Consider the following 13,288-nt stretch of genomic DNA (forward strand, 5'->3'; position numbering starts at 1 on the left):
TTTTTTTTTGTTTTATAATTTTTCCATTCGTAATTTTCAAATTTAAATATGATTTGCAATAATGAATAAATGTGTGTACTCTCGAACACTAAAGTCATAGAAGGCTGTGAATTTTCAAAAGTTGGCAACGATGATGATTACCGCTAGGTGGTGTCGGTGTCGGATTTGTCACCCACGGGCGTTCCTCGTCGTATTTTTTTAATTTCTATGTATTAATTTTTTTTTTTATTTAAGTTTTTAAATATTATCCATTATTATTGGTTTAAAGTAATTTATTTTAAAATGGAACGAGGATTACCGGCATGCGTCATTGATGTCGGCACAGGGTATGTTTTTTTTTTTTACAAATTATCTCAAAAACAAAAAAATTACAACCGATGAAGTAAGGTTACCCGTGTATTAAATAAAAATATCATTCTCGTTATTATTCATTTTAACTTTCTTCATTTTATTTATTCATTTTCTTTCGTTCATTAAAAAAGAATTTTATGGTTTCAGGTACACCAAACTTGGTTTTGCATCAAACAAAGAACCCCAATTTATCATTCCTTCAGCAATTGCAATTAAGGAAAGTGCTAAAATTGGAGATCAAGCCATAAGAAGATTAACAAAAGGAGTCGAAGATTTAGATTTTTTCATAGGAGATGAAGCATTCGATGCAACTGGCTATGCTGTGAAGGTTGTTATAAAAAAGAATATGTGTTTAAAATTTTTGGATACATGAGTATGCATGAAATTTATTATATATATTATTGTTACAACAAAACGAAAACATTTAAAAAAAAAAAAAAAAAATTTTAAATATCGAATATTCAAAAATTAATTAATTTTTTTTTTTTTATTCGTTTCTTTTTTCAGTATCCTGTTAGACATGGATTGGTAGAAGATTGGGATTTGATGGAAAGATTTTTAGAACAATGTATATTTAAATATTTGAGAGCCGAACCTGAAGATCATTTCTTTTTGTTGACCGAACCACCTCTCAACACGCCTGAAAATCGAGAATATATAGCCGGTAAGAATTTTCATTTTGATTGATTTACCTTCGATATATAAAAAAACATGCTTTATCATCATTATTATCATTATTATTTTTAGAAATAATGTTTGAATCATTTAATGTACCCGGATTGTACATTGCTGTTCAAGCAGTTTTAGCATTGGCTGCTTCTTGGGCAACTCGTCCAGTCGAAGAGAGAACACTTACGGGGATTGTTGTCGATAGTGGTGATGGTGTTACCCATGTCATTCCAGTGGTTTGTATATACACTCCTTATGCTTTTTTGTTTGACTGGAGTAATCATTGATTGATTGTTTTTTTGTTTTTGTTACAGGCTGAAGGCTATGTTATTGGTAGTTGTATCAAACACATTCCGATCGCCGGTAGAAACATAACATATTTTATACAATCTCTTTTGAGAGAAAGAGAAGTCGGTATTCCTCCAGAACAATCTTTGGAAACAGCAAAAGCAATTAAAGAAAGGTGAGAGAGAGAGAGAAGGGAACAGAGAGAGAGAGGAAGAAAGAAGGGAACAGAGAGAAAGAGAAGGGAAGAGAGAGATAGAGAGAAGGGAACAGAGAGAGAAAGAGAAGGGAACAGAGAGAGAGAGAGAGAAGGGAACAGAGAGAGAGAGAGAAGGGAACAGAGAGAGAGAGAGAGAGAAAAGATGGTGGGAAATTGGTTTTTTTTAATATTTTGATTTTTGTTAAAGGTATTGCTACATTTGTCCAGACATTGCCAAAGAATTTGCCAAATACGACACGGATTCGGGTAAATGGATGAAAAAATACGAGGGTATAAATTCTGTGACGAAAAATCCATTTAATGTCGACGTAGGATACGAAAGGTTTTTAGGACCTGAAATTTTCTTTCATCCCGAGGTAGGAGAAAATCAAAAGGACGGGGGGGAGGAGGAGGAGGAGGAGGAGGATAATTAAAATAATACATTGTCGTCATGTTTGAAATTTTATTTATTTTTTTAATTTCCAGTTTTCCAATCCGGATTTTACGACGCCGCTGTCGGAAATTGTCGACACGGTAATACAAAATTGTCCGATTGACGTGAGAAGACCTTTGTATCGTAACATCGTTCTCTCCGGAGGATCGACCATGTTTCGCGATTTCGGTAGGAGATTACAGAGAGACATAAGAAGAGTCGTGGATAGTAGGTTAAGCGTTAGCGAAATGCTCAGCGGTGGAAGAATCAAACCTAAACCCGTCGAAGTTCAAGTTGTTTCTCATCATATGCAAAGATACGCTGTCTGGTTCGGAGGAAGCATGCTCGCTTCGACACCGGAATTCTATCAAGTTTGTCACACGAAAAGCGCTTACGAAGAATACGGTCCGAGCATTTGCAGGCACAACCCGGTTTTCGGTACCATGAATTAATAATAATTATCGGGATAATGAGAAAGAGAGAGAGAGGGAGAGTGAGAGGGAAAGAAAAAGGCACAAAGCGAAAAAGGAAAACATTTTATCCTCTTTCGTTTTGTGACTCTTTCTCTCCCTCCCTCCCCCCCCTCTCTCTCTCTCTTTCTCTCTCAAGAGACTTTTATGAACTTGTTAAATTTACAAAAAATTTAAGAAATTTTTCTTTCTTTTTTTTTCTTTTTTTTCCTTTTTAAAAATTTTATTTTTTATTAATATTATAATTATTATTATTATTGTTTTTTTTTTTTGTCGCTTTAAATTTAATATTTATTGGCTTAAAAAATTTTAAGAGAAAAAAAAATTAAGAAATAAAAATTGTAAAAAAAAAAGTTTAAAGAAGTTTAAGTTTTTAATATTTTTTTTATTCCCCTCATTTCCCCTTAAATTTTCCTCATTTTTCTCTTTTTCCACGAACGTCCCCTTAGATTTCTCTCGATTTGCCCTCATTTTCTCTTTTTCCACGAACGTCCCCTTAGATTTTTCTCGATTTGCCCTCATTTTCTCTTTTTCCACGAACGTCCCCTTAGATTTCTTTCGATTTCTCCTCATTTTCTCTTTTTCCACGAACGTCCCCTTAGATTTTTCTCGATTTCCCCTCATTTTTTCTTTTTTTCTCTTTATATTCCCCTCATTTTTATTTGTCCTCTCAATTTTCCCTCATTTTCTTTGTTTTTTTCCTCATTTTTTCTTCTCTCCCCTCCTTTCTCCTTTTTTTCCCCTTCTTTCTCCTTTTCTCCCCTTCTTTCTCCTTTTTTCCCTCATTGCTCCTTTTCTTCCCTTCTTTCTCCTTTTCTTCCCCCCTTTCTCCTTTTCTTCCCTCCTTTCTCCTTTTCTCCCCTCCTTTCTCCTTTTTCCCCCTCATTGCTCCTTTTCTTCCCTCCTTTCTCCTTTTCTCCCCTCCTTTCTCCTTTTTTCCCCTCATTGCTCCTTTTCTCCCCTTCTTTCTCCTTTTCTCCCCCCCTTTCTCCTTTTTCCCCCTCATTGCTCCTTTTCTCCCCTCCTTTCTCCTTTTTTCCCCTCATTTCTCCTTTTCTCCCCTCCTTTCTCCTTTTCTCCCCTCCTTTCTCCTTTTTTCCCTTCATTCTCCTTTTCTCCCCCCCTTTCTCCTTTTCCCCCCTCATTGCTCCTTTTCTTCCCTCCTTTCTCCTTTTCCCCCCTCATTGCTCCTTTTCTTCCCTTCTTTCTTCTTTTCTCCCCTCCTTTCTCCTTTTTTCCCCTCATTTCTCCTTTTTTTTTATATTTGTAGGATTGGTAAAAATAAATAAAATATATCAACGTTTTTTTTTTTTTATATTAAAATTTATTCTTTTTTCGTCATTTTTTTTTTTTTTTCATTCTTTTTTTCTTCTTAATTAAAATTTGTACAAAAAAAAAAAATTATATTTTAATATATATATATATATGTACAAATATACAATTATTATTCGCATTCGTTATAACGTTTTTCACTTAGGGATTCCCATCACTATTATCATTATCATTGTCTATACGATTAACGATAACAATAATAATAATAATTGACGATAACAATGATGGTGAAACCCGAAATGAAAACAAAACGAATTACATACAAGCAAATTTTACACATTTTTATAACTTATTATTATTATTATTATTATCATTATTATTATTATTAAAATAACTTTACACGAATTTGTACATTTAAAAACTTTTTTCTTTTTTTTTCTTTTCTAAAATTTTAAAATGTCATCCGTTAAAAAACAAAAATGGCGGCGGGTACGATGACGACGACGACAAAAACACGATTACAGCGCACCAACCGACACTTTTTAAAAGCAACAAAAGGCAAATTAATTATTATTATTATTATTATTATTATTATTATTATTATATTTATCACAGGATTCGTTTAATTTAAGTTTTTTTTTCACTTCAAGTCTTTCGCGTTCGTTGAAATTTAAAAAAAAAAAAAAAAAAAACCGTTAAACGTTCGTTCACGTAAAATGTACGAACGGAAATAATAATTAAAAAGTATTATTATTATTATTATTAGGAACTGTTAATTATTATCATTAATATTATTATTATTAGTGACGTCATCGTCGCGACGTAAAAAAAAAAATCGACGACCTACGCAAAATCTTGTAAATAATAAGGCACGGAAATTTCTTTTTTTTTTTTTTGTACGTTTTTTTCGCGCGTTTTTTCGTTTTACTACTGGTGACCGGATTAAAAATAACGATAATGATAATAATATGAGGGATCAATCAGTCAGTCAATCAATCAATCAATCAATCCCCAAACTTGATATCGAAGCGACGCGCGCGTTTTCTGTCAAATCTTGATTCTCGAATTAGGACGACGTGAAGGCACAAATGGCGCGAAAATCGCGTTAATCGGAAACGATCGGGCGTTTCCGGAAGTGATTCCGTCGCGCACCGGAAACCGTGTCGCGATGATGATAACACTAGAAATCGGCGAAACGATACCTTCGAACCGGGACGGAAATCATATTCGTGTACATCACCTCATATGAACAATGTACGAAAGTCCCAAATTCCCGAATTCCCGTCAAACAGTAAAAAATTATTAATAATAATAATAATAACAGTAATAATAACAACAACAACAATAATAATAATTTATAAATTTACGCAAAGGAGATCAAAATATTTCTAACAAATAAATTATTTATATAAAAAAAAAAAAAACAATAAATAATGAATTTGGGAGTGCGGGGGGGGGGACAAGAGAGAAAACGGAAGTTAAGGATGGAAGAAAAAAGGGAAGAGGGAAAAAAGTGGGAAAGGGGAAGAGGGGGAACGCCGCGAAAACCTTTTTTTTTTTAAATTTAACCTAACTAAGTTTAAAAAACCCTTTTGGTGGTAACCGTAAAGATGGAAGACGGATTTTCGTTTCGTTTGTTCCGTTTGTTTGTTTGTACATTTCCTAGTCCTCGACCTTGTATATCAAACGGTTGTTTCGTTTCCCCTGAGCGGCTGCAATTCCCTTTGAAACCTATCAATGTCGTTGTAATATTCGTGATCGGATTCTTCCTCTGACGATTTTTGAGCACAAAAAGGTCTTTGACCGTTGTTTCCGGTCGTCGTCGGATTCGTCGGAACGTTCATGGGAACTCCGACTAAGTTTCCGGGACTCGGAGGCACGACGACGGGTATCCCTAAATCACCCTCCACCATTTGATCGCTGTTCATTATGTATTCCGGATTGTCTATGCATGTGTTACCCTTGACGACGGTCACGGGCGGATGAGAGTGCGGGTGAGCATGATGATGACCTCGTGAAAATCCACCGTTTCGATAGTCAGTCTCGTCTGGACACAAACAAGTATGATATAACGATGAGAAAGAGTCCGAAAGAGTCGCTGATACGAAATCATTTTTTTTTTGTACTCACCCGTTGATTTATCTCCTATTATGTCCATGTACGTCGTCGTGGATTCCGTTTGTTGCGGAGATGGCATCAAATAATCATCTTCGTCTAACGGAAGGTTCAATTTCAAATCGCCCACGGTTGCGGGTTTTGCGTCGAAACATTCGTCACCGACATCGACATCTGAAAGGAAGGACAATAACGTCACTCTCGTCATGACGAAAGGGATGAAAAGAAGAAAACTCTTCGTCGTGACTCACCTTTGCCGATTCTTATGGGATCGCTGCAGTACCTCGAAAGGACGGCATTGTTTTGTCCGTTGTGACTATGAGCGTATCGCAATAATTCTCTTCCCCAATTGTTTTGATTTTGTGGAATCGGAGATTCCGCCGATTGTTTCAAAGTCGGCGTCACCGGAGGAGACGATGAAGTGCTCGAAGATTGATGACCTCTGAGTATGGCCGCGGACGGCCTTTGAAATTGAGGTTGAAGGTATTCGTCCGCTTCGACGACCGTTTCGGGACCGTCCGCCGCAGATAAATTCCTTATCAAGTCTTTTTCCTGCTGCTGTCAAACGTCGAGAATTTTTTTTTTAGTTTGATAAAAGGGGGGGGGGGGAAAAAGAAAGAAAAAAATTCCCTTTCCGTCGAGTTTAAAACTCACTTGAATTGTATACGTGGGCAGTCTTAATAATTTGTCTCCTGGAATGACTAAATACCGCCCTGGATCTCTCGCCATTTTGGCAAAATCGTCGGCTAATTCTTTAAAAGACGGACGAGTGTCCGCGTCAAGCATCCAACATTTAACCATGACCATGTACACTTCTATCGTGCATATTTGAGGCTGAGGCAAACGCTCGCCTTTTTCTAACAATTCAGGTACATCTCGAGCCGGTACGTTTTCGTACGGACGACCACCGTAGGTAAGCAATTCCCAAACGGTAACGCCTGTAAATAAAGAACGAAATTTTTTAAAGATGAAACAAAACCACAAATGATAATAATTCCTCGTCACACACGTGACACACTCACCGAACGCCCAAACGTCACTTTTATGAGTGAAAATTCTATGTTGGATGCATTCAAGAGCGAGCCACTTGATGGGCATTTTACCACCTCCGGCTTTGTACACTTCTTCGTTGATGTCGAGTAATTTTGCCAAACCGAAATCCGTTATTTTAACGCAGCTCGGAGTTTGTACGAGCACGTTTCTCGCGGCTAAATCCCTATGAACCAATCTTTTCTCTTCGAGATACGCCATTCCTCTCGCTATTTGAGTGCACCAATTCAAAAGTGGTTTCGAACCGATTCTGTCCCGATTGTTTCTCACGTAGTCCAACAAGCATCCCAAAGGCATGAGTTGAGTCACTAGCATCATTTGTGACGTCATGCAAACGGCCAACAATTGCAAAAGGTTCGGATGTTCGACGCTTGCCATTATGTAAGCCTCTTCTAAAAATTCTTTGCTCGTGTTTGCACTTGTTCCCTCTCTCAAAACTTTTATCGCCACTGGAATTTTGACGTTTTCTCCTTCCGGTACCCAAACGCCCTACATAACCAAAAAATTCATTATCATCACTGTCGTCACGATGCGGAGTGTTTGTGTCGTGTGCGATCCCTTACCTTGTACACGGTTCCGAAAGCTCCGTAACCCAAAATCCCTCCCCGTCTCATTTCCGCTTCTTTGACAATGCGAAGTTTGGCCAAATTCGGTTTGACGTTCGAAGGTCTCAGAGGTTCGCTATCTTCCATACCGGTTAAAACTCTCGTCATTTTAACTTCTTCTTCTTTCGCTTTGACCTTTCTGCGCCATTGATAAAACAAAGGACAAAAGACTAGCATGACGACCAAGAAAATGATTATGACCGTTATGACGGGCCACTGAGCACTTTCGACGCTGGACAAAAGAAAATAAAAAAATTAACAAACGATTACGATTCAACTCCAGGGAAAACTTTTTGTACTTACAATTTCGATATGGCACCAATCGTATGAGACGAACAGTAGGGTTCGTGATTGTCTTCCGGATATATTTTATACGGAGCCTCCGGCGGGCAAACTTCGGTGCAATTAAATGCCGTGTCGTTGTCCCTCGGTCCATTTTCATCCTGAAAACATTTTTCCCCGTTTTAACGATGGATTCGAATCGCGGATTGTTGCCGTCATTTCGATCATTCATTTTTTACTCACAAGATAAATTCTAAAGTTTCTGCATTTGAAACAGTGGGTGGATTTGGGGCCGTAACAATCCCTGCATTCCGGACTGCACGGCGAACATTCTTGAGTCGTTTCGTTCACGTAGTGATCCTGAGGACACTCGTCTTCGCAATGTTGACCCCTTTTGTAATTCGTGCACTCTTGGCAAACTTGTTCGTGTATTCCGTAGCCCGTGCATTTTTTACACGTCGGATGACATTTTCTGCATATTCCCTTACCCGCGAGCTCTTTGAACGGTCCTTGAAACTGAGGTCCGACCCATTCGTAATAATACCCGATGGGACAAGGTTCGTCTTTCGGCAAACAGCTTTCCTGCGAGCGAGAGAGAGAGAAAGAGAGATAGAAAAACGATTATTTTTTTAGAATGCCGAAGAATCGGAAGAATGGATATTTTCTGGAATGGAAAACTCACGACTGTCAAATCGGCGTTTATTATGGCTTTCTCGCATGATGCACAACCGTTGGGACCGATCGTGTTCTCCGGACCCGTGCATCCATTCACGCAATTCGGATGACAGGATTTACATTCTCCGTTATCGTTGTATTTCGTTTCCGGACAAGACGAATAACAAAACGGTCCGTCTCGTACGTGTTTGCATTTCGTACAGTTTCCGTTTCCGGGTCCGAAGCAAGTTGATGCACATTCTTCGTGACACGGTTTGCATAAATTAGGTCCAGCCGTGTACATTCTGAAAGGAAAAAAAAATTTAAAGGATATCGAATAAGCGAGGAAGAAAGAGAGAGAGAGAGAGAAAATCATCGTTTCCTTTACCCTTTGATTGAGTTACAATCTTGCACGCATTCGTTTCCGTTTTTGAAATTAATACAAGAAATGCATTGTTTTGGACCGGGACCCCAACAACCTTCCGATGAACATTGAGGATCGCAAACCAAACCTTTTTTCACTGTAACAATAAAAAAAGATTTTTTTTTTTTTTTTTTTATTCATTAATTCGAAGCAGAAGAAAACAAAAAAAAACAAAATCGTCATTGTTTCATTTTTAGAAAACAACAGAAAATTTTTCCATTGTTTATGTTTTTTTTTTTTTTTTGTTTTTTTTTTTCGAATCTTAAATTGCACAAGAAATTTTCATCAGCAAAAAAAAATCATTCCACCATTTTGTTTTTTTTTTTGGTGTTTGTTTGTTTGTTTTTTTTTTACTCACCACAATCGGATTCGTTTCTGTTTTGTAAAATGAGGACTTTATGACCGATTGATTTTTTTATGTTCGTCCAATTGACGCCATCAGCAAAACACAATTCTTTATTCTCCAATATTCCAATGCTTCCAGATGATATTTTCTTCAAGGACTGGAGTCCGAGTGACGTCAGAGATGTTTTAACTATGTACAATGCGAAATATTCCGTCAAGGTACGACCGCCGATTATTTCCAGGTTTCTTAAAAAACAAAAAAAATTCAATACTCATCATTCAAGGTCGCTAATAAAAAAAAAAAAAAAATACATTTTAAAAGTAATTAATAATAATAATGATGATGATGATGATGATGATGATGTTGGTAACAATTCCAGAAATTTCCAAGAGAAAGATTTTCCAAGAAAAAAATTTTTATTTTTTATTTTTTATTAAATAAATAATTAATCAGAAAATTAAAATTAAAAATGATCGAAATTATGGGAGGAGAAAACGAGCCGAAGACGGGAGAGGAAGGGAGGGGAGGGGGAGAAAAAGAAGGAAAAAAAACATTTTCGTATCTGACAACGTCGATTCGGAAAATGAGTCAGGAGGATAATTAAAAATTTTGTAAAATGGCGTCCGTGCGTAGGCGCGCAAAAACGCACGCACGCACCCACTCACTCACGCAGCAATAAGGTTCATTCCACTCACCGGAAGTAGGAAAGATTCCTGAAATCCTCGTGCGATCCCTGTATGTTGATGAATCCCGTGACTTCTTTAAGAGTGCTGAAAACTTCGAGTCGGTCGGGATGCATTTCCGGGTACCTAGGTCCGAACGAGTAATTCGTGTATATCTGTTGGAAACCTTTGAAACTGTGATCCAGTATCGATATCGAACCGTCGATTATCGTGCATCCCTTGAAATTATCTATGTTTCCGGCGTGCACGCTCCCATCGGATTCGACTCCTTTACACGTTTTCGGACACGCTCCCTCGCAATTGACGCATTCTCCGTTGTAGGGAGTCTTGTTCGGGGGACAACTCCTCACGCAAGCACCGTTATCTTTGAGCAAGTGTTCCGGACAGTTTTTCACGCACGTCGCACCGTACGCGTATTTACCTCTCGGATTGTTTTCCCAAGAATACGTCGACGGATTATACGTTTGCATCGAGGGACACTCTTGCGTGCATTCACCGTCGTCGTAAAAATTTCTGCAAGCCTGCAAGGAAAAAAATCGAGTTGAGACAGAGTTTACTTTCCAGGAGAGTTTCATCATCATCAACATATTCGATGAGGGGGGACTTACGAGACAATCAGTTTGTTTCGGACCCGTGCAACCTCCGGCGCAAAACAAATGACAACACTCTCTCGGATTGGGTCCGAAACACCTTCCCTCCGAACACTGCGGACTGCAATTGAGCTTTGAAAATTTTTGACAATTTTCCGGTCCTTCTCCCCAGCATCCTTTCGGACAACTCGGATCGCAAGATTTGCACTTTCTCTCCGGCGACGTGAAATTATATACGAATACGTCGTGATATCCGGGTCCGGTGATTATTTCCTTCCAATTAATGGTTCGTATGTGACAAAGATTGTAGTTATTGAAAAGACCCACTCCTCCCGCCAAAATATCTAATTAAACAAACAATAATCATTATTATTATTATTATTAAAAAAAAAACAACAACAATAATAATAATAATAATAATAATAATAAAAGTAAAAACATTATTCCAGAATGTTCGTACGACAATTATCTAATCTCTTTTATTATAATAAAAAACAAAAACAAAACGACTTAACCACGACGACATGTTTCTTCGATATATCGAACGAGTTTTTTTAACTTTTTTATTCGATTCCGGTTATTATCATATCATTGATCCAAAAAAAAAAAAAATTTTTTTTATTTCGTTTCATCATCGCAATCAGGAAGAACACGTTCGCCATTTTGTGTCAATTTTTTTTTTTTTTTTTTTTAATGAATCGAACGATTTTAAAATTTTTTTATTTATTTTTTACGAACGACAACAACAACAACAACAACAACAACAAAAACAACTTTATTAACAATAACAAAACGATTATCTATTTAAAAGCCTAGCGAAACGAATCCTAAATAAATCAATTTCGACATCAATGTTGTTTGCTTGCTTGCTTGCTCGCTTGTTTGTTTGTTTGTTTGTTACTATTTTTTTTTTTTTTTTTAATTTTATTTACATTGTAAATAATAATTTTTTTTTTTTTTGCTTAACGTTTCATTTAAAACAATGGTAAGCTCAAAAAAAAAAAAAAAAGAGCCTGAAATGATAATGATGATGATGATGACGACGATTTTTTTCTTTTACGTTAATGTTCATCACGTCAAGCCAATACGTTGTTGTTGTTGTTGTCGTTGTCGTTCCTGTCGTCGTTGTGTACCCCCTTACCCCTCCACTCAAATGATTTTTTTTTTTTTTAACAAGGTTGCCATTATGATAATGATGATAATGACGTGAGAGAGAAAATTCTGCGAAACGCGTAGATTTACTTCGAATCCATTAAACGACGAAGAATTTTTCAAAGAATTTTTCGCCCGAAATAAAAAAAAGTTGTTTTTGTCACCCATATTGAATATGATGTCGCACACACGTTTGCAAAACCTGAAATGGATTAATGGACTTCAGGGACAAGTTGGACGGGGGAAGGGGGGCGGAAGGAAGGAAGGAAGGTTGATGTCGTGGCATGCATTTACGGTGGTTTCGCGACGACTCCAGTGGCGGATTTTTCGCGGAATGAAGAAGAAACTTAAAATTACGATATAGTTTAAACAAAACTAACAGGATGTTTAATTATTATTATTATTATTATCATCATCGACTCCCACCGAATGAAGGTGAAGAAGAAAAAACAAAATGGAGTCCAAATTATTTATTATGATTTTTTTGCAAACAAACGTTTGTTGTTTTATCCCACGTAAATAATTTTTTTTCCTTTTCGTTTGCGTTTGCCATTCTCTCTCTCTCTCTCTCTCTCTCTCTCTCTCTCTCTCTCTCTCTCTCTCTCTTCCTAACGATTAACCACGTGATAATAAAACTAACTCGATCGTTTGTAATCGATAAGTCGATCGATCGATCGCTCGAGAGATAATTACGTAAAAAAAAAAACTTACCCCGCAAAGCCGGCATTTCGATCGTGTGCATTTTGCATAGTGAAATCATCAAAGCAAATTCCTGCTGGTGGATGCTGAGTTTGAAAAGTGTTCTCCCTCGTATTATCTGGAGTTTGGGGAGCACGACTCTTTTGACGTAGACGTGAGACACGAGAACGTATCCCGTGACTTCACGAATGTTTTGCAAAAAGCTCAAATCCAAATTTTCATCTTCGATCCACGTCAATTCGAGATTTCCGTCCACGTAACTGCAATTCGTGTACCTTTCCCGAAGGTTACGATAATGGTGTTCCCTGTTCGATGGCACCGACATACGACCATTCGTACCGATGCAAACTGCAACATGAACAAAAAAAAAAAAAATCGAATTAATTTAATAATAATAATAATAATAATAATAATAATAATAATTCCGTATGACACTTTTCACGAGATCCATCATCGTCGTCGTAAAAATTCATCCGTGTATACAAAACATAAGAAAACACCCGGAAACCGTACGTGTAACAAAGACGTTACGATTCATTTTAAAATTTCAATAATAGTAAAAAGAAAAATGAAACGCTCCAGATATACTACAACTCTACTACCTGGATCCCTGGAATAAATACCTCGCATAATTTTTTTTTTTTTCTTTCTTCTTCTGCTCTTTTTTTTTTCACTTCGGTCGTAAATCATAATAAAAATTCCACATCCACTTTTCTCTCTCTCTCTCTCTCTCACTCTTTCTATCTTTTATACTCGAATCATCCTTCTTCGACACACATTTAATAATTTGATTACATTTTTTTTTTTTTTTTCCCCCCAGATATATATTTTATCAAGATGAAACAAATTACAATTAAATTGATTCGTTTTGGAAAATCTTTTTCAACAACAACACCATCATCATCAACCTTTTTCTCACTCTTAAATCACGATCGTACCAATATTAAAAAAAAAAAAAAAATCCTCTCACGTATGTCAGTCAGTCATCATCACCATCACCACCACCACC

The 13,288-nt window shown here is 36.9% G+C and overlaps 2 protein-coding genes across 2 annotated transcripts; one reads left to right on the top strand and one right to left on the bottom strand.

The window, feature by feature from the left end:
• Positions 1–282: 282 nt before the first annotated feature.
• On the top strand, positions 283–2,389 carry Phum_PHUM581040 (uncharacterized protein; the record flags this gene model as incomplete). The annotated part of the gene is made up of 7 exons (XM_002432298.1): positions 283–326; positions 499–679; positions 859–1,015; positions 1,099–1,256; positions 1,335–1,483; positions 1,713–1,881; positions 1,991–2,389. 7 exons carry the CDS (start codon positions 283–285, stop codon positions 2,387–2,389), a joined length of 1,257 nt encoding a protein of 418 aa, XP_002432343.1.
• A 2,972-nt stretch (positions 2,390–5,361) lies between these two features.
• Phum_PHUM581050 (Epidermal growth factor receptor precursor, putative) lies at positions 5,362–12,604 on the bottom strand (the record flags this gene model as incomplete). Its single annotated transcript, XM_002432299.1, has 16 exons — positions 5,362–5,450; positions 5,484–5,690; positions 5,810–5,968; positions 6,046–6,077; positions 6,210–6,349; positions 6,449–6,732; positions 6,817–7,333; positions 7,408–7,681; positions 7,753–7,892; positions 7,975–8,313; positions 8,414–8,690; positions 8,774–8,906; positions 9,168–9,400; positions 9,851–10,359; positions 10,447–10,772; positions 12,292–12,604. The coding sequence occupies 16 exons, from the start codon at positions 12,602–12,604 to the stop codon at positions 5,362–5,364; spliced, it is 3,972 nt and encodes a 1,323-aa protein (XP_002432344.1).
• Between the last annotated feature and the right edge of the window lie 684 nt (positions 12,605–13,288).

This window comes from Pediculus humanus, genomic scaffold, assembly GCF_000006295.1.
Source record: "Pediculus humanus corporis 1103172108309 genomic scaffold, whole genome shotgun sequence".
NCBI classification, from domain to species: Eukaryota; Metazoa; Arthropoda; class Insecta; order Psocodea; family Pediculidae; genus Pediculus; species Pediculus humanus.